General features: G+C 60.4%; 1 protein-coding gene across 1 annotated transcript; it reads left to right on the top strand.

Annotated features, from left to right (window-relative positions):
• Window positions 1-785: 785 nt before the first annotated feature.
• TREX2 (three prime repair exonuclease 2) lies at window positions 786-1,496 on the top strand (the record flags this gene model as incomplete). The annotated part of the gene is made up of 1 exon (XM_084258260.1): window positions 786-1,496. The coding sequence occupies one exon, from the start codon at window positions 786-788 to the stop codon at window positions 1,494-1,496; it is 711 nt and encodes a 236-aa protein (XP_084114386.1).
• Between the last annotated feature and the right edge of the window lie 19,880 nt (window positions 1,497-21,376).

Below are 21,376 nucleotides of genomic sequence, written 5' to 3'. Positions count from 1 at the left end.
CTGAGCGAGCGAGGGGGCGGCTAGCCGGCCACACAGGTCCTGCGGCCTCTGGCCTCCCTGTTGCCCAACAGGCGGCTGGGGGCGGGCCGGGACTGCTGATTAAAGGGCGCCTGGAGCTGCCTGTGCGGAGACAGGTGCCCAGCAGCCCAGGAAGCCAGCCAGCACCTGCCCCAGGTAAGCCAGCGCGGCTGGGTGGCGGGCGGCCCCGGGAGCCCCGAGGCAGACAGGCCGGACTGGCATCAGCACCTGTGTGCCAAGGAGGTCAGGCTGGCCAGGCCCGGGAGGTAGGGGTCTCTGCCAGGGCTTTCGACAATGACTGTTTCCCAGCTGCTGGCCCAGGGGTGCAGATCTAGGCAGCCATGCCCACAGCTCCCAGCCAAGGTGTCCCGGGGAAGGTACTGTCTGGGCTGTGCCTGAGGATGTGGGCCGGCGGTTCTCCCCTCAGCGTACCTAGGTCCGGGCACAGAGGGCCACCCTCTTGCCATTCGGTAGGTGATGCTAGTTAGGGGCTTCCCAGAGATGGACAGGGACCGCACGGAGGGCCTCATCCCGGACAGAATGAACCGCCCCTGGGCCCTGGCCTCTAGCCCGGGTGGCCCCTGGGCCATCTTCCTGGATGTGGCCCTTGACAACCGCTCCCGGAATTGGAGGTCGCGCAGGTGGGGTCGGGCAGGAAGCGAACCTAGACGGGTCGGAGCCTTGACCTGGAACCACCACACGTGGCCCTCAGGTTTGTGCTTCTTGCCCTGGCAGCTTTCATTTCACTTGCCCCTGAGCAAATCACCATGTCCGAGGCACCCCTGGCCAACACCTTTGTCTTCCTGGACCTGGAAGCCACTGGGCTCCCCAACATGGACCCTGAGATCGCCGAGCTGTCCCTGTTTGCCGTGCACCGCTCCTCCCTGGAGAGCCCAGAGCGCGACGAGTCCGGCACCCCCGTGCTGCCTCGGGTCCTGGACAAGCTCACACTGTGCATGAGCCCGCAGCGTGCCTTCACAGCCAAGGCCAGCGAGATCACTGGCCTGAGCAGCGAGTGCCTGGCGCGGTGCCGGAAGGCCGGCTTCAACGGCGCCGTGGTGCGGACGCTGCAGGCCTTCCTGAGCCGCCAGGAGGGCCCCATCTGCCTGGTAGCCCACAATGGCTTCGATTATGACTTCCCCCTGCTGTGCACGGAGCTGCAGCGCCTGGGTGCCCACCTGCCCCAGGACACGGTCTGCCTGGACACGCTGCCCGCACTCCGGGGCCTGGACCGCGCCCACAGCCATGGCACACGGGCCCAGAGCTGCAAGGGCTACAGCCTGGGCAGCCTCTTCCGCCGCTACTTCCAGGCTGAGCCCAGCGCTGCCCACTCGGCTGAGGGCGACGTACACACGCTTCTGCTGGTCTTCCTGCACCGCGCCGCTGAGCTACTGGCCTGGGCCGACGAGCAGGCCCGCAGCTGGGCCCAGGTCGAGCCCATGTACACACCGCCCGATGGCCCCAGCCTTGAGGACTGAGCACCAGGGGCCCTGGGATGCGCATTCCGGGACGAGGCCCAGTTCCTCACCATGGGCAGCACCAACCTGGAGCTGCTCAGGTGGGACTGCACGCAACCCGCAGTCCCCCTTCACCAGGCAGTTCCAGGTCCAGACAGCTGCCTGACCTTCCCAGACCCTGGCCACGCTAGCCCCACAGCCCTAGAACCTTCTCCCAGCCCCATCCCGTCTGCAACTGTGCTCAGTGCAGTTTGCTGCTATGGGCGCCTGTCCCTCAATGTGTCCATCAATAAACTCCCTCAACTGCTCACCAGCTACCTTGCCAGCCGTCCCCCACATCCTGCCTGGAGGCGGCAGGGAGTAGTAGGCCAGGCCAGGAGCTAGAGCAGAGCCTCCCGGGCTGCCCTCTTGTGGCCTGTCCGTGTGAGCGGCGGGGCCTCGCGTGGGGGTGCGGGAGAGGTGGGTGTTGGGGGTGGTGAGCAAACATCAGGGGCAGGGTGGAGCGCTGGGTCCCAGCCCATAGGCCGCCTCTGTGGCTGTCTCCTACCTTGGCCTAGATTTGTCCAACCTCCGTTGCCCACTGCCCCCTATTGTCGCCTCAGGGGCCCAAGAAATCAATGAGCCCAGACTTAGGGGGTTTGCGCCACAGAGCATAATGGGGAGCACCTGCCTGCCCAGGTGCACAGGGGGCTCTAGAACTCCCTCCCCTCTGGAGCTTCTGTCCCACACTGCCAAGTGCATGAGGATGATGTGCTCTGAGGCCGGGCCTGGGCATGCCCTGACCGCAGCAGGCACCTCCATGGAAAGGGCCTTGAGGGCCAGGTCCAGTGACAGGTGGGCGCACTGAAATGAAGTGTGCTGGGTGAGGGCTGCAGTGGGGCAACGCCTAGGATGGGGTTCCTCCTGGGCTCCATGTCCCTTGTGCTCGGGGAGGCGGCCACCTCAGCTGGGCTCTGGGAAGCTGATTCTCCTGTCTGGGCCCCACCTGTGTCGCCAAACGATGGGGCACGGCCGGGGCAGGATGTCCGGGACCAGTTGGAAGGGGCAGGATGGGTGGGGCGGCCACACCCAAGAGTGACTCGCAGGAGCAGAGGCTGGCACCAGCTGGGCCTGTTCGGGGCATCCTAAGTAGGTCAAAGTGACTAGAGACAGACACTGCAGTGCTCAAGGCGGCGGGTGATGAGGCCGACATGGCGGCCACCCCAGGCCATTGCTGAGCATATACCAGCTCTAAGCAAAGGCCGGGCAGATGTAACTTCCGTTTGCACGATGCAGCTCGGGCTGCTCTGCAGAGAATGAACTAGAGCAGGTTCAGAGCAGGGGAAAGGGGACGGAGGCCCAGGGAATGAGGGGGTCGGGGCTCTGCGAGGGGGAGGCCCAGCCACTCCGAGGACCAGCTGGCAGGGCTAGAGTGGGGTGGGAGGCAGGGGAAGGCCTGCAGGTGGCTAGTCGGAGAGCTTCCCAAGAAAGGGTAGTTGGGGCCCTGCCCTGGGAGCGCACCCACTCTGGCGTGCCGCCAGGTTGGTCCAGGCTCCAGGCGTGAGGCCGAGGGGGTCCCTCCTCCTTTGACAGGCAGGCCAGGAAGGGCTGAAACCCAGGCCCCAGTGGGCTGCTGGACAGTCCCAGGTGCTCAGCGGTTCCCCGCCCCCTCACCCCTCCAGGCGGCCTTGGCCATGCCGGGGGGCCTCGTGGTGGCCTGGCCTCTGATTCCGTGCTGAACTAGCCAGGCCCCGCTTTGTTCCTCTGTGCGACGCAGACGGGCTGGGGCCTGCAAGCTGTGATGTGGTGACAGATGGGTGACAACCCCCTCTCCGGGAAAGTCAGAGAGAGAGAGAGAGAGAGAGAGTGTGTGCACACACGTTTATTGGAGCTTTTAACGCTATATATAAAGGGTGTGAGAACACAATTCACAAAAAATAAAACTACAAGAGACAAACTTTGCGAAACCATATCCAACGCCATGGCCGGCGCACCCTCACAAAATCCCTTCATCGATTTGTGCTGAACCCCGGTCCGCATGCCCAGCCCGCCACGGCAGCTGACACCCACGTACAGTGAAACGACAAAGTCGGCGTGAGCCTCCTCGCTGGCCGGCTGGCCGTGTGGACACCGGAAAGGTGCTTCCCGGAGGCCGTCCACAGCACGCGGGCCACAGCGAGGTAACGCCAGCCCAGGCGGCGAGTGCTGTGCCCGTGGCGCGCGCACATGGGCCGCGGGGAGGGGGTGGAGGAGGTCTGAGTTAGCCCCGTGGGACGCCGGTGCTTCCTACGTGGGCACAAGAGTGAAATCAAGGCCAAGCGGGTTTCAGGCCCCGAGGCACAGGAGAGAAAAGCAGCATCTGAGCGTTTCCTCCAAGGCGCGGATTCGGGCGGCAGAGCCTGCACCGTCCCTGGGCCAGCCCGGGCAAGCGAAGCTGCCCACCGTGAGCTGAGCGCCGGGGCCGCTGGAGACGAAGGGGAGGGGACCCCCCCCAGCCACCCTACACGGCAGTGCCCCGGCACAGCCTCTGCACGCGTGACCTGCCCTGCGATTAGCTAATGAGCTTCAGCCGGGCCCGCATGTCTGTGTCCTGTGTCACTTTCCAGCCAAGAAATGGCGCGCCTTTGTTCTCACCCCCGGCCCCCAAACCCAAAGAGCCCCATTCCCTTTCTTTACTGGGGAGGCAGGTTTGAGTGTATCGCCTTCGCCCTTGCCTAGCAATTGGCGGTAAAGCCGACTTCTCAAGCACCTCACGCGGTGAGCCCCGTGCGTGTGTCGGCGGGAGACCCCCGGGCCGGGCGCCGCGGGAGGGCGGCACCAGGATGGCAGCGCGCTGTGGCGAGGCCAGCGAGACGCCGCCTTGGCAGGGCCGCCTTTGTTTTCCGCATAGTTGAAGGGGAATGGCGAAGGCGCTTTTTAGTCCTGGTGCTGGGGTTTGGCCGTCATCTCTCAACGTCCTCCGCCCCCCCCACCCATTCGAATGTCTCGCACCAAGAGACCGGCCGTCCCGAGTGCATCCACCACAGGCCCCCACGGTCCCACTCCCGCGGGTGGGTTTCCCCAAGAGAAGTGCACGCATGTGCACCCACAAACACCCGCCAGGCCTTCCCAGCTCGTCCACCAGCACGTGCCGGTGACGAAGCCGCGGAGCGCTGTTGAGGACTAACAGGGCGCTCTTGAGACACACAGCAATTTGGGGGGACTCAGCAATTACACTGAGGGAAAGGGGCCAGAGCCCACGGCACTGCCCCTGCTCGCCCTCGACAGATGTCATGTCAGTGGCTGACAAGTCACATCAGGCGGCCAGGTGTCTGCCAATGGGGGAGGGGGCGCACAGCTGGGATCACAGCATACTTGGGGTACCTCTGATGCCAGCTGATGGAAAACGGGATCACATGCACAGAAGGGTGGATGGTCAAAGGGCCGAAGTGTCTCCAGCTGTCTGCGCAGGACACAGCAAGAAGCACAAAGTGGGGCCAGGCCGCTGTGCCAACCACGGGCCGGCCTCCGTGCCCTGGTTTCCCCGGGCAACCCTGGATGTCTGCATTGCTGGCACACGGGTTTACACGGTGCCTGCGGGGGGCCCCTGGGGGCCCCACCCCATAAGCAGCATTATGCGTGCCCTCCTCCCACATACAAGTCATTCACAGGTCCCACTCCCCACCACACGTGCTCCCCTATTCGCACCCCCACCTACTGGCTCCTGTCTCCCTCCACGCGCCTCGCCAGACGCACTTATGGTTGCACCTAAATGGGGTCTCAGTAGATGCTGCTTTAAGAAAACCAGCACCTTTGCTGTTTGAGGCCTGGGAGGGCTCCGACGTGCGCGGCCAGAAGCCGTCGCATCTGCAGGCTGCTCTCCCAGGGAGGCGTTGCGTTGAGTTTCGGCGTTTGTTAAGCCTTTGCGCCCCCTTTCGTTATTTCTGATTGTACTGGGTAATGGCTGGCAGTGTCGTGGGATTAAGGGGCCACGAGCTCCAGGCTTGTCCAGGTTGGGGAGCTGCAGGGCTCTGGGTGGGCCCAGCCTGGATCAAGGAAAGTAAAGGTCCTGACTGCATACTGAGCCCCTCCACAAACGCAGGGAAGCAGCAACCACCTTGGCTACTGGATCTGAGGGGCACTGAGTGCCTGCCACGCCCGTCCCAGCCAGGCAACTGCTGAGCTCGGAGAGGTGGAGAAACAGCCAGGGGGTGGCCTCCATGTGTGACGGCGCCCCCCCCCCCCAAAGCCCTCAGTGGCAGGCGGCCAGAGATCTGCATTTCAGAGGCACCTCACGAGCGCTAGAAAGGATGTCCTGGGCTGGGAGGCTTCCTTAGGCTTACTGAGATGGACAGACGTCCCGCGGGGCCTGAGGACAGGCACAGGGGAGGCGTTTCCTTCTGACTCGGAAAACTCCAAGTGCGACCCACATCAGGCTGGGCACTTTCCCGGGCCCAGACGGTGCCAACCCCCGCCCCGCCCCGCCCCTGGAGCCCCGCCCGGGAGCAGGCCCCCCGCCGGAGCCTGCCCCCCAAGCTCCTGCTGGTGCAGCGGTCGCTGGCATCCAGGGCTCCGGCGGTGGGCTCCATGAAGTCCCCATCACTTCCGTCTGTCCCGTGCATTTTCGGGATTGGCCCTGGGACTCCACTCTCCAGGCCCACTTGGGGCTCCCTAGGGAGGTGCTCTGTCTGGGTGAAGGGTCAGCGTCCAGTAGCGCTGAGTGCACTCAGCGACTGGCCTGGGCTGGACAGGCCCATGACCAGCAGGCTCTGGGCAAGTGCTCCTTGCCAGCTTGCAGGGCAGTGCTCCTGGGCTCGGCGTCCTTAGAAAGGCGTAGCCTGGCCAGACACCCGGGCCAGACCAGCACCCACGGTCACCATGTGATGTGAGTTTCCCCTGAGGGTCTAGACTTACTTTGAAGTCATCACTAAAACTCACTTTCTTCTCTGCACTTCTCGGTACTTTGCTAAGCCCTCACACCGACTACCTTTGTTAGTAGGGCCCCTCTCTCCCGGGCCCCTCCCAGCTCCCTTTATGGGCTGCCACACTCTGGAGCCAGGCAGCAGACCGCGAGGCCCAGTCCTAGGCCCCGAGCCACAAGAGCCCTCTCATGAAAGAGCCAAGCGCAGGGAGCCTGAGGGGAGTGGGTCCGCGACCCCGGGCACCAGCGAGGGTCTGGAAGGAGCCTGTGCTACCGGACAGTGGCTTGTCCTAAACCCTTAGACTGTGCTCGGCCACCAGGGCAGAGGAGAAGCTGAACGATGATTCCAGGCCTCAAGCTCAGGTTTCCCCGAAATGAGCGACGGCCACCTTGGCCGAGAAGCCAGTGAGTCGTGTGGATGGCGAGGCACCAGCAGCCAGGCGGCCTGCTCCTGCTCGGTGGCCTTGCCCCAATGTAGCTGCCCCCGCGCCCCTCCCCCCAGGGGTGGGCAGCAAGGCTCTGCGGGGACTCCAGGCCTCACAGGAGCTGCTGTGGGGCTGGCGCTTTTGAAGGCCACAAGATGGGGCTCTTTCCCCAGAAGAAAACAGAGAAGCAGCCACAGGACAGGCGGTCGTCAGCTGCGCCAGGCTGGGCCGGGAACTGATCTTCTCATCCCCAGAGGTCAGGCAGGCTGTGTGGCTCTCAGTCCCAGAAGCCTTGCCTGAGGCCTGACTCCCCAGGGCCTGGTTCAGTCCAGAGGCAGAGGTGGGGGGTGGGGTGAGCCGCCCCAGGCTGGCAGGGGGTCTTAGCCATCCAGAAAAAATGTCCCTGGCACTCCCTGGCACGCCTGCCTCTCACAGTGAGCCCCAGGCCCTTTTCTCACCTGTGCCCCCAGTCTGGTTCCCTCTGTCCCCGCCACACTGATCTTGACCTCGTCTTCCCACACACGCAGCCCCTCAGCGTCTTTGGGCTGGCTGCTGTGTCCACTGGAAAGTTCTTTCAATGCTATCCAACCACATGGCGCACTGACACCTCCGCGTTTTTGAGAAATGTGGCCGTCTAACCACACTGGGAAAACGGGCATGCCCCACCCTCACCTCCCTTACCTGCTTCTCTCTTTCCCTTGGCACCTTTGCACGGCTCCCTGGCCCTCGCGAAAACATTACTGTTTATGGTCAGTGCCCCTGGCACCAGCACCCCCCACCGAGGCGTGCTGCCCGTGTCCCGAAGGCTCAGGAATGCGTAGGGCGCAGCCAGGAGAGCTGGTCCTTACTGGTGGGAGGGCACAGAGCCCCTGCCCCTCAGCTCGTCCCCTGCGGCCATTGCTGCCCCCCACCCGCCAGGGCCACGGCTGCCACTCCCTCACTGCAGGGGCCTGTTGGGGATACCCGCCTGGTGTCCCCACATGTGGGTGACCCCACACACCGGGGGAGGAATGGGAGACACCATGGCGGGCAGCCCCTCGAGCAGCCGGCAAAGGTGCCCCCCTCAGGTCCCGGCATCCCCTTGGCTGCCCCCCACCACCTACCAAGACTGCCCCGCTGGCCTACCTGGGCTCAGTGGGCGGTCGAGGTGTCCTGTCCCCAGCGGGTGGACTGGAAGCCAAGGCTGTTGCCTCCGAGAAGCCCTCCGGGGACAACGCGCCCAGAAAGTGGCTGAGCGCGACTTTGTCCTGGCACCGCCAGGGTGGCTTGTCCCAGTGAGCGCCTATTCGGGTGACCAGCGCGGGGGAAACCGGATCTGCCCAGAGTGAGGGCGCCCGGAGTCCGCGGCAAGCGGACTGGGTGCTGGAGTGGACAGGGCACGGAGCATGCGCGCTGCGGGGCGGGCAGGCGTCCAGGCCCCGCCCCCACCCAGGCGTGCGCCACGGGCTTCCCGGTGTGACCCATCACACGCCCTGGGGCTCTTCCCTCCCCACCTCGGCCACCCCGAGGGCTGCGGTGGCGGTGGTCGGCTGACTGCTGTCCTTGAGGTGACAGAGGGCACCCCTTGGTCGAGCACCTTCCATGGGTTAGGCACGCGGACCTTGCTTGGATCCACCTGGGACCCACAGACCCCCGCGGCGGCCAAGCCGGTGCGTGCTGTTACGCTGATTGCAGCCGCGGCTTCTCTTCGCCCTGCAGCCCTCGAAGAGCCGCGCGTCTAGTCCGCGCAGCCGCAAAAGGGAATTTAGCAAAATCTCAGCTAAATGAGCAGGGAGGTGCAAATCTTTATTTGGAGAGTAAAGAAAAAGTTTTTTTTTTTTTAAAGAAAACATTTATTTATTTATGCCTACAAGAGCTGGGGTACAGGCCAGAGTTGCAGGGGGTGAGAGGATTCACCAGAGACAGAGTGGGGAGCAGAACAGGCAGACTGACTGAAACACACTGCTGAGGGGAGCAGCGGGCGAGACGGGAGAGGTCTGCCACGCCATGTGGATAGCTCCCTGGCTGGCCTGGGATCGATATTGTGCTGCAGACGCTGTGGATGCTTCATAGTATGGTGCCTAACCCCTTGCACCACCAGGGAGGCCCCAAGGAAACGTTTATTTAGAAGAAAAGTGAAGACTCCCAGGCAGTGATGCCAGGGAGGGGCAAAGCCACTGTCATCTAGGGAATACTTAGGCCCGCCGTCTCTCTTCTGACCTCACCTCGTCTTCTCTGACGGGCCGTCTTAGAGGCTGTGCGCTCCTGGGCACTGTGTCCAGCTTTCCAGCTCTTACTGTTTCTTTCACTGCCCCTGTCCAAGTTCTCTTAAAATCGGCTGTCCTCACTAGCCTTAACATTTACTGCGCTCATGAGCCCTCCTGCACTTGTCTGCCATGACCTCAGAAGCCTCTTGAACGCTCCCGAAGTCCCTGCCTGCGCTGTCCCTGAAGCTGCCTACTTAACCCGAACTTGCACCAGGACTCAGGCTCCCACCACGTGGCCAGGCATTCACAGCTCACTTGAGCCAAAGAGGAGTAAGGGGGAGGTGAAAGTAGATGGGGGGTGGTGGTGGCTAAGCCAGGCTTGCATGCAGGAGGGTGCAAGACCCCGGCAGAGCAGGCACCTTGGCATTTGGGGACCCAGAGCTCGGCCTCAGCTGCGGCTGCAGTCTGGTTCCTGCATTTCCAGACAGGAGGCAGCACCACCCCTCCATGTCCGCCCTGGCTCACTCTCCCTTCCCGCCCTCCCAACGTGCCCCCAGGCGTCCCACTGCCCCAGGCTGTACCTCAGCCCCAGCCTCTTTCCTTCCACCTTCAACTCCTACCTCTGACTTTGCAGCCCTCTGAGTTACAGGGGCCGGGGAGGGTCTGTGAGTCCCACTGGGACCACGTGCCTACACCATCCTGCCCAGACAGAACGTGACCTCCCTCCATCTGCCGCGCCATCTGGGTCACCGGCCACCCGCTTGCGGAGAGTCGCATGGAGAGCGCCGTGCACGGCTGGCTTCAATAGTCACATCTGCCTCTGCACTGGGGGTAGGGGTTACCATGCCCCGGGCTGCATGGGGGACTCCTCTTAGCAAGGAAGAAGGGGCAACGGCTGTGGGGAAGGCCTTCCGTGAGGTGATGGGCCCGTGGCCAGGGAGCTCACTCGTGGTGGAGACCCAAGAGCACCCTCCAGTCTGGCCAAGGGGGCCTGGTGGAAGCCCGGGACATCTGCTCACTGAACCCCACTGCACCTCACTCCCAAGGCCACACCCACCCCCGGCCCATGGCCACACAGGAGGGGGGAGGGCCAGGTGAGGTGTCTACACACACATACACACACACACACACACACACACACACGACCGACCGTCCAGCTCGCTGGCGCTTTCCATGGCGCGTCCGTTCTGTCCTGAGCCCAACCTCTCCTCAGCGTTCCTGCACCTCCATTCAGCTCCCTCCTGACTCTCTCCCTGCCCGCTGCCAGCTGGTGCTGCCGGGCTGGCGCTCCTTCCAAGTCCCCAGCCCAGATTTAATCCCCATGCAGCCTTGCCCAAGGCAGAAACCAGGGCTGTGCGCCCCGCTCGCCCTTGTGGATGAAGCCCGCCCGCCGCGAGGGCGTGTATCATGTCAGCACAGTGTGGTCTGGCCGCCTCTGCCCTGCGAGCCGGTCCACCAAACACAAGTGTGAGACGAGAGTGTGCACCTGGGAAGGGTGAGTCGTTGGCACGAAGGAGGCGGTGACTCGAGATAGGAGGGGCTGCTGCTCCCAAAGGGTCCCCCCTAAAGACAGAGCGACACAGGAGGAGGGCCCTGTGGGAGCCGGTCTCTGCCTTCTAGAGGACGCCCTGCAGAGAGCCCAGGCCGCGTCCCCGTCGTCGAATGTCAGCAGTGTCCTTTGCTGCTGGGCCACACGGCAGGCAAGACACCGCCTGGCCTGCAGGCACAGAGTCCCACTTCCGCAGCGGGTCGGGGCCTGTCGCACTTGAACTCAAGGAAGACGGTTTTGCTTGCTCGCTCACCTGCTAGACGGGGCCAGGGCGCTGGGGGATATCCCCAGAAAGTCTCCCAGTATGTCCACAGCCCCCCACCTTTTAGTCACAATTAATCTTTTGTTACCTTCTTCACCAACGTTTCCTTTTCTGTGCGACATGGAAGTGCTTCGGGCACCTTCCTGGCCATTATGACCGCCACCCTTGGCCCCCGGTTCTGCCTCTGGGGCCGCTGCTTCTCCATGGAAACATTTCATTGGAGGTTTGAACTCAGCCTCCCAGTCCGCTGGAGTGACTTCGCCCACGGCAGCAGCCTCACGTAGCTCGGCGTCCTGCCAAGTAGCCGGGTCCCATTTCTGGGGCGCAAGGACAAGGTGTTCCGAGGGGACAAAGGGCGGACAGACCAAGCGCGCTGGCGAGCTCTGCGGGCAGCCGGCTGAGGAGACTCCCCGCGGGGCTGCCCTCTTGCAGCGTGATGTGTCGGTGCTGAGGAAAATCGCAAGTCACGTGTCGGCACCGCCCATCTGCTGAGCAAGTTTCCCCTTTCCAGCTCGTGGGGTTTCAGAAGGAGACAGCCGTGGCTTTCAACAAATCCCGGCCAAAAGGATTGGGGGGGTGGGGGATGTGGCAACGGTAGTTTGGAAAGTCCTAGCCAGGGAGTAGAAAAGTTCGGGGATGAGCCCAGCTTGCAGGTAAAAATCAAAGCCCTTTCAAATGATTAAGAGGATCTGAATCTGGTGTCCATAAAAAGATGTTGCTGAAACCTATCTCGTTCTCCACCTTCACGCCAGCGCTGCCAAGTAATTCCAGGAAAACATTCATTTGCAAGTTAAATCTAGTTTCAATAAACTTGGCCGGGGTTTTTTCCTGCATAAGCACAATCAGAACAAAATATAGCCATATACTTTAAAAAGCCTGCTTTGCTGGAACTTTTCCTAAGGAGATTAGACTGAGCTCTTAACGGCTTCTCAGGACCAGGCACCGCGCAAAGGGCTTGCCCCCAGATTTTGCCCAATAGCCGTACCTTTGGGTAAGTTACTCTCTTCTCAAGGTCCCCCAAATGTCCTGGGGCTCCCAGGTCTGCCAAGAGGTCCCTGATAGACCTGGAACCCCAAAAGCAAGGCATTCAGGCTGTCCTTTCCTTGAAGGCTCAACCTGATTCCTGAAAGCGGTTTGGTCTCAGATGCGGCATTATGGACAGAGTCTCAGAAGCCATGTTTCCAGTAGTCTGTCCCAGACTGGGAAGAATAGCCTTATTGTATTTATGCAAATAAACACTTCACCATGCGAAATAAGAAAACTTACTAAAAACTAACAGTCCAGAAAAGTTCCCCCGTAAGCGTCACAGCAGCCCCAAATCCCGGATTTCATCCATGGACGTCGTGCACAATTAGAAAAGCCAACTCCACCCACAAAGGTAGCCAAAAATGAATGGAATGACGAAGGCTGCGTGAGAGCCAAGGGGACTGCATGCGCTTGCTTCAAGCCGAGACCCCAGAGCGCTGCCCGGTTGGCTGGCACAGCCTCGCCAAGACCAGCCTGTCCGTGCTCACTGCCGGCCGCGGGCTTGTTTCTAGAAGCACAGCTGAAGCCGTGCGCAAGCTCCACATCCACTTGGGCACAATGCCAGTCAGAGCCTGAATTTCCCCCTCTGAGCTGAGCCTGTCAGCATGGAGCGCCGGCCCCGTTGTGGGCGCAGAGGGTAGCCTGTGCCATGCAGACAGCCTGAAAGCCCTGTAATAGCCTCAGGCCTGCCAGCCACTAGGGGAGGCCGAGATGCAGGGAGGACTCCCCTCACCGGGCAGGCTGCGGGCTGCTGCTTGTTGCGGGCCCGGGGGTAGGGCCTGCTTGCCATCCCCTCACCACTCGGGCCACCTCTCGTCCTGCTGGGTCGCGTCGATGTGGTCACCAAAGTGTTGACTGGCAATCAAGCGTCAGCACCAGCTCGGCAAGCGCTATTACTGATCAAAGTCAAACTCCAGCGCAGGAAGCGTCCCCGGTGGGCCCAGGACCCGCACTCAGCGCAGGTGGGGCCGCCAGGGCCTGCAGCTAGGACGGGGAGGGGGAGCACGGGAGGGCGAGACAGCGCAAGTGAGAGCCACTGATACAAGTGGACAGGGTGGTAACGCCACACGCTGTGTTGGGGCATCGCCAAGCACCGCAAAGAACAAACTAAATCAAGGGAAAAGCGGCCCTCGCGCTTTGTGAGTTTGCTCCCAACTCCGCCATTTCGTGGGTGCCACCCTACCTTTGGCTCCAGCAGGGCTCAAGGCCGGCGACCTCAAGCGCTAACCCCTGGTGGTGGCGGCAGCGGATCCCCTCCTCACGTGCCCTTCTCATCCAATCGTTGCCCAGCACAGAGATGCCCCAGAATGTTCTCGCTCATCTTGCCCCAGGGCTTCTGGGAGATTGACCTCCTCGGCCGAGCGCTGCTGGGAGACAGGCCGGCTGGCAGCAGAGCCACTTCTTAGACCTCGCCGAGCGCGATCCCTCATTCTCCACTGCCAGACGTAGTGATGGGTGGGCAGGGCCCGACTAGGGGTCTGGACCCCAGGGGTACCAGGGTTCTGGCTGGGAGCCCCGGGCGAGATCCATTTCTGCTCGCACAGCCAGTGGTAAGGGTGGGGGTGCCTGGCTGTGGGTGTGGGGTCAATGGGGTGGTGGGCCCCCATTGGCGGGGTGCAGGTGGGGCGGGCTCCTCGCTGAGGGAAGGTCCCACGGCTAAGGCCTAAGCATGTGGGGTGCGGGAGGACGGCTCCACTGGTGGCTGCTGTGGGTGGAGAGGGGAGGAGGCTCTTGGGAGGACTCCTGGGTGGCAGAGAACGCAGATTGCCAGGGGCAGGGAGGGAGGCCGGGGCTGCCACCACAGGAGAGGTCTCCCGCTGCTCCTGTGGGGAGGTGAGGAGCCGGCTGCGGGTTCCTCATCTGGGGAGCAAGGAAGATGGGTGCTGCCCCTGGGTGCCCCAGCGTGAGGATGCCCCATGCGCCCTGCTGTGACCCAGTGTCAGCATCCTGTGGTGGAGGGTGGGAGGACCTGGTGCTGCGGTAGGATTGGACTGGAGAGACTCCGGGTGGCCTTGGAGGGGTGGCATGGGGACAGTCAGGGTGGGAGCTGCAAAGCCTCGCCCCCTGCAGAAAACCCCATCTTTGCTCTTTGCGACATGCATTGTATATTCACCCAGCTCCGCCTGCCGCACATCCAGCCAGACCACAGTCCGCTGACTTCTCAAAGGACACACTTTCCCTCGTAAGTTCTCAGACCGCGGTGGAATTTTATTCCAACTTAGTAATGATAGCCTATTCCCAAATATTTGGGACTCCATGGATCAAGGTGCAAATCCCAATAGCAGGGCGGAAAGAGGTGACTCCCTGCTGATCAGACAGACACACGAAAGAATGAGGGAATATTATGGAAATATTTATGCCAAAAGTCTGAAAACCTCACCAATTCCTTAGGGAAACAAACAGCTAAATAACTCTGACGCCACAAAAGTCTGCCCTTATATTTTGTAAATAAATTTAATATCAGAAAAGTGTCCTGAAAATCAAAGAAATGAAACAGGGTGGAGAGGCGCTGCAGGCCTCCCTGGCGGGGTGCCGACGTTGGCGAGGCAGTTGGTAGGGCTGTCTGGCACCAAGGTCCATCTCTGCCCTTGTACCCACAGTCTTTGGGCACCTGTCTGCTCACTGGTCCTCCCCTCTACCCTGGACAACAGTGATGCCCACGCTGGCAAAGCTCCTAATGGGGATGCCCCGGGACGTGCTGGAAGGCCCTGCTGGGGTGGGACAGAATGCCATGGGCCAGAAGTCAAAGGCAGCCAGCTTGGGCCAGCCCTGGCCCAGGGGCCACCTGGCTCAATATGCCCCTCCCCCCGCCTGGTGTCCGTGGCCTTGGGATCCCTCCTCATGGGCAGTTTTCTAAGTCAAGGCGACTTTCACAGCTCAGCAGACTGAGTCCCAACCAGCCACTCTGGCGTCCATCTGGCTTTGGTGCGGGCGTGGGAGAGAGTGGGAGAGCTTTTCCCAGCATCTCAGGCCGTGCCTCTGGGCTCTGGAAGTGCATTGGGCGAGAGGGACTGAGCTGGAGGCCAGAAGTGTGCCCTGCCCTCCCCAGCAGCCTCTCCGAAAGGGATGGGAGAGGCTGCCACAAGCCCCTCCACTCACAAACAGCAGCTGCCACGCAGCAAAGGGCTGCATCTGGCTGCCTTTCTGCCAGGTTTCCCCCCTCTCTCACTTTCTCTCTGCATCTCACACACAAGCATGAAGCCAGAGGCCCCAGAGGAAAGCTGAGACCCCGCTGGGTACAAGGTAACCCTGTGTGGCTTCCAGTCAAAGCCAAGAATGATCTGGCCCTTCCCGTTCCCAGAGCTGTGCTGTTTCCTAGACAACGCGGTTTCTGTAATCACGGTCAAGGCAACACACACTCCTGCTCAGCATCAAGGTCACGGTCTAATACCAATTCACCACGGCAACAGAACCCTGCTCATCCAACACGGGAGATGGGACCTGCTAGAAAAGCCTCTCGAACCTTCCCTGACGGGGGGAAGGGGGGAGGCGTGGAATAGGCTTTGGACTCCAGTGGAAGCTGGAATCCTGAAGAGGCCGAGTCCCTTATAGTTGGTACAGGTGATATCCAGCCAGGGCTTCACTTGGGCCTACAAGTGCACACAAATCACCTCATCCTTTGACCACGAGCCCGGGAGCTCTAAGGCAAGCCCGTGTTTGCCGAACTCTGCCCCCCAGTTCATGTGACCAAGGCAGGCGTCTGCCCTTCCTGGGTCTCAGATGAGAGAGCTCTGAGGAACAGTGGCTCCACAAGACCGTTAGTTGAAGATTCAATCCTGTCCCTCCTGTTGTGGCCCAAGGCCTATCGTCAGGCTTCCCCTCATTGCTGGACCTCCAGACCCAGAGACTGGTGGCTGTAGCCCTTCCTGTCTGGTAAGCTTGGACCTGCGGCCATTATGTATGACTCTGGCCTACCCACCCCATAAGTTGTCTGCGTGGGGTTAGGGAGAGGTCGAGGAGTTGGAGGTCCCACAGGCCTGTGGATATTTTGCCTCACGAAGGCAAATATCCCCCTCAACCATCTCCTCAGTGAGGCAACCCAGTGGTTGACCCTGGGAGAAAATGGTGGAAAAACAATATAGGCAGGAAGGAGAGCACCACCACGGGAGTGGATGGGCTCGTGTGTGTTAAATGTTGGGGATACTAGACAGGTTGAGGGCACACCTCACAATTCCATGTCACTCTGGTCTCTGTCCCAGGGCAGCTCCAGGCTTTCAACTTGGGTGACGGGGTTTCCTAGCAGCGCCATTTCCATAACAGCACCAGGACAAGGAAAGATGAGGGTTGCACCAGATGCCTGCTAACTCCCCTCATCCATCCTGGCCACAACGAAGGCTCAGGTAACCATGCTGGCCGAGGAAGCCCTCAAATCGCCTACTCACGAGACCCACAAAAGTCAGGGTGCGGCTCCAGCAGGCCGAGTGTATACTAACCTGAAGGGCAGCCACTTCTCTGGTGCTCGAGGCACAATGTGTTTCTCAAACCATACTACCTGACAATGAAATCAAGACTGGGGGGACGGGCCCCCATGTTGCGGCGCCTGGGCCAGAGGGACTGTGACACGGACCCGCTCAGGGCTCTGGAAGCCCTGCCTGAGGCCTTGAGGTTCATCTGGAAGTCCACCTCCCTGGCCACAGCAGGCGGTGAGGTCTCTGAGGGGCCCATGGAAGCTGAGAACCCGTGAGAAGCACAGTTCCCTGTTGTTTGCGTCTCCCAAGTGCTCTGGCTGGAGAGAGGGTGGCTCAGAGGAGCTAGCGGACATATTTCTTCAAAGGAATCAAATGGCCCTGTGCACAGTGGTGGCCAGAGTCCTGGACTCCTCAGGCTGGGTCATCTCCCCAGATTTGGGGCTCTAAGCACTTTGAGACTCGACCGAGAGGCACTCCTGCCTCAGGCACCCTCTCCGGGGCTCTCCTGCCTGCCACTTCACGGGCCACCTTGCTCTCACCCACTGGCTTCAGAGCCTCCCTTGGGGACCCCTGGGAGCCTAGACGACCTGCTTCCACCTGAAAATGCATTTCCAGAATTCCTGCCCTGGTGGTTGCCAGCCTGGAGCCTGACGCCTCCAGGCTGGGAACTAGCGCTGTCAGCCAGCGGAGCTCCAAGCTCAGGGCTGGGCGGGTGGCCAGGGCTGATGGGCTCTGGCCTTGGCAGCTTGGCTGATGGAAACATGTGTTCTGACTTAGAGAGGCCCATGCCTCAGGCCCTGATGGCCCAGACAGGGCAGAGGCCGCCTCTGTGGCCACGCAGTGTGGGGATAATGCGCTCAGCTCCTGCTGTGGCACCCAACCCCCCCAAATCAACGTTCTGCTGCAATCTCATGTTCAAGGAAAGGCCAGAGCACTCTGTGCAGACATGGGGATGGACCCTCTTCCACCCACACATCTCCCCGACTCCTGGCCCTCACCTGCTCATGCCAGGCTGGTCCTGGGGTTCCCTGGAGAGCCCTCTCACACGCACATGGTCGGAAACACTGAGCTGGCACAGGCGCTGACAATGAACAGGGGCAGGACTCTTAGTCTGCCTTCTGAGCTTGTGACCTTGAATCTGAACGTGGAAGGATGTGCAGCAGGTGGCAGAAGTGTATGTGCAAGTGGGACACCATGCTGAGGCCTGGCGTGGCACATGTGACCCAAAGTATTGACTGTGTCAGCAAACGGAGGCTCACACTGGCCAGTGCCCCAGATGGTGCCGCCAACTGGCTCTTGTGTGGGGTTCTGGGACAGAAGTCTTTGCTTGGCTCCTGTCGCCAGCGCCATCACTTCACGAGCCCACTTCTCTCCTGGCGTGGTGCCCCGTTCCCTCTAGTTATCCCAGGTTCCCCCGGCTCCTACCCTCTCTGACCGTACACAGTAGGTGTCGGTCAAGGACTCTGACTTTCATGGGGCACCCCCTCTGACGAGCCTGGGCTAGGGTTTCAGCATCCAGACATGGGAACCAGGGGACCCCAGAGGCCCATTTGGAAATCTTGGCTACAGCTGCCCCACCAGCCCCTGCAGGAGTCCTGAGGGTCGCAGCTCCCTGGGAACCTGGCCTCTCTGTACCCCCCCTCTCCAGGTTGGGTTCTGGGGCTGAGGGACTGGGTCACTGTCTTCTTGCAGCCGCCAGAGGGCCCCTGTGTTCTCCGCCACATGGTGGCCACTGGGCCTCCAAAGCCGGGAGGCGTGCTTCCTGTGAGCTCCTTCGCGCTCACAATGGCTGACTTCCTTGTCGCAGGCTGCGGCACCCACACTCGAAGACCCAGTCTGGAGGCAGCTCAGGCCCGTGGAGGATAGTCACCCTTGCGTGGGTTGGGGTCTGGCTGCCTTGTGGGGGGGCCATCAGGCAGATACTTTGCTGGGGCACAAACAACGCTGATGTTTCGCTTAACTCTTTGTAGGCCAAGGTTGAGGCCTAGCCGAGAAGAGGGACACAGAGTGTGGTCAAACAGCGTCTCTGTCAGCACCATTTCAGAATTCTGCCAACCACGGTCTCCTTCTGTGTGCCAGCGAGGGGCATAGGCCCGGGCCTGGGTAGATCCCCGGTGGATGTGGCCTAGAGTTTATGCAATTTGGAGAACCACCAGTAAGAAAATGAAAAAAAAAAAAACATTATAAATGCAAACTTCACGGGGCCCAGTTGGAAATCACGGCATGAGCAGGGCCTGGTCCTTGGTGGGGCGTCTTCACCCTCCTCGCCCCACCCCGTGCACTCGCATCTCTCCGCTCGGGAGACATTGCCGAGGACTGCTGCTTTGTTCACTTGTGGGGCGGCTGTTTCCTGGGGCCACTGGGAGCAAGCATCCCAAAAGGGCTTCAGGCCACAACAATGAACTGGCTCCCATTCCAGAGAGAAGTCTGGGGTGAAGGTGCCACTAAGTGGGTTCTTTCTGGAGACCCCTACCACCTCTGCATCCTCATCGCGTGGCCTCCCCTCTGTGCGTGGGCCTCTCTCTGTCACACAGACACTTGTCATCGAAGGTGGGGCCTACCCTAATCCAGCGTGACGTGAGTTTATGTGGACATCTGAAGTAACATGTGCAAAGACCCTTTTCCCCAACAAACTCTCGTTCGCAGCGCCCCTGTGGAGATGTCTTCGTGGGGGCACTAGTCAGTTCCCTACAAGGGCGATGCTGACTTGCTATTATTGCATAACAAACTACCACCAACTTAGGGGCCTTCACCCACCCACATTTAGCACCGCCCAGACTCCCGGGCTGAGAGTGCGGGCTGAGCCGGCTCTCTGCTCGGGCTCCCGCCAGGCTGAACTCTCATCCGGGAACTCAGGATCCTCTTCCAAGTTGATTCCAGTTGCTGGCAGAATCCATCTTGTGGATTCTGAGGGTCCTGCTTTCTTGCCACCCTGGGCTTCTAGGAAGTGTTGGCCAAGGCAACAAGGAACCAAGTGAGACCTGAGAACTATTGGGTCACGGAGTCTATAACATATTATAAAGAAAGACAATCAGGGTACGACTTGATTCAAGTTAATAAAAAGCACAGCAAGGCAGCTTGCTGGATCAACACATGGAAATCCTTGGCATTTCCACACTATCAGTCACTAAACAGAAAATGAGATAAAGACAAGGGAGAACAATTCACTACAACAATAAGAAGAAAAAAGACACCTCGGAGTAAACCTGACGAAAAATGCGCAACACTCTTCCGGAGACAGCTACAACTTGGCTGAAGGATGGAAAGCACTGCCTGCAGGGGTGGAGAGGTGCCATGCTCGTGGCAGAGACAGCCTGGCATCGAGATTTCACCTCCAAATTGAATGTAAACCCAATAGATTTGAGGAAACCTGAAAAATAGATGGTAAAGTTGATACACACGAGCACAGAGGTATGGAATGTACTGAATATTTTGAAAATGAAGAACAAAGAAGCACGCTTGCCTTATCAGATGTCAAGGCATTTTTCAGAGCTACTGGCGTTGGCAAGGGCAGAGGGACATAAACGGATGGAACAGAAAACGGAAGCGACCTTGGCATATCTAGTATGTGGGAGAGGGGCCAGCAGGGGCCTGTGGCAAGGATGGGCGCGTCAGTCCGCGGTGATGGGACAATTCAACTCCATGCAGACAAAAAGAAAATAGATTCCTGCCTTACGCTATTCTCAAAAGAAATTTCTAGTTAGAGATAGCAATGTGAAAAACAAGATTGAAATACCATTAAAATAGCATACAATGAGAATGACCTTGCGGTAGAACATTTCCCAAATTTTTCTGAAGTAAATCACCTAAAGCAAAGGCCAAGATAATTTCACAACATCAAAATTTTAAACCCCCTTGCTGAAAGTCACCGTTGATATGGTGTAAGACCAAATCGCAGGCTGGCAGACAGCATCTGCAATGTTTAAAACAGACAAGAAATTGATTTCATGACTTTTTAAAGAGCTCCTACAGGTCAGGAAGAAAATGACAGATCATCCAACAGAAAAGCAGCCAAGAGATGAAGCAAAAGGTCCCCTGAAGAACAAACAAATAGCTCCGGGAATAGTAGCTGGCATTTGCCATCGGGGGAGCGTAACTCAAAATCTCAGGGAGGCGCCACGCTTGCCCACCAGGCTGCCCGGGGATGGCGGCCGCCGGCCAGCGGGGAACGCAGCGGTGTCCGCTGACTTTGGCAAGAGCAAGAGCAACGAGGGCGTGGGCGCCCGGGCCCCGGCGCTGGCACTCCTGGAGACCACCCTGTCGGCGCATGTTTACTGAGGCCTTAAAAAATACCGGGCAGAACTGGAGACCACCTCAACGTCCCCCGGGAGGACGCTAGACACACACGACGCTGCCGCGCTGTGGCTCACGCCTCATGCCGTCTTGCGCTCATTTTGCTGAGGGCCCGCCTGGCTCCTCGGAGCTTGCGCCCTGGAGAGGAGGCCGAGCACACACTCGAGCAGCTGCGGCTCGACAGGTGGTGGTGAGTGAGGAGAGGCTGAGACAGAGCAGGCAGGGCAGACCGAGGGTGTGAGGGGACTCCTTTCTAGAAGAGGTGGTTGGGGAAGGCATCCCTCCGGAGAGGACCTTTGAGCAGAAAGAGGCAGGGGACAGTGAGGAGAGAGTTTCAGGGGGAGGAGGCCTCGCCCCTAAAGGCGCTGCGGCAGGTCGGTGTCCGGTTGGTGCGTGCGAGGAGCCCAGGATGGCGGCCAAGGGGTGAGCAGAGCAGAGCGCCAGGAGAGGAGGGCGGAGGATGAGGCGGTGGAGACCCCCCGGAGGACTTTCGGTTGGACTCTGGGTGAGGTGGGAGCCATTTTGAGCAGAATGGCACGCAGGATGTGTTTGCTAAGGCGGCCGGACCCCCGAGTGGGTGGCTTCGGTAACAAGCATCTATCCTCTGCCAGTGCTGGAGGCTAAGGCTGAGACCAAGGCGTCAGCAGGGCTGGCTCCTCCTGAGGACTGCCTGCAGGGGCCTTTTCCAAACTCGTCTCCTTGACTGAAGGATGGCCGCCTTCTTTCTGCAGCTGTTTACATCTTCCCGGCAGGTGTGTCTCTGCGTCCGAATACCTCCTTCTTATAAGGACCCCAGTCACGCCGGGCTAGGACTCACCCTAATCACCTCCACGCAAGGTTTAGTCCCACTTCCAAATAAGGCCACATGCTGA

This window comes from Talpa europaea, assembly GCF_964194135.1.
Source record: "Talpa europaea genome assembly, chromosome: X".
Classification (NCBI taxonomy): Eukaryota; Metazoa; Chordata; class Mammalia; order Eulipotyphla; family Talpidae; genus Talpa; species Talpa europaea.
This window is presented reverse-complemented; position numbering and strand designations above follow the sequence as displayed.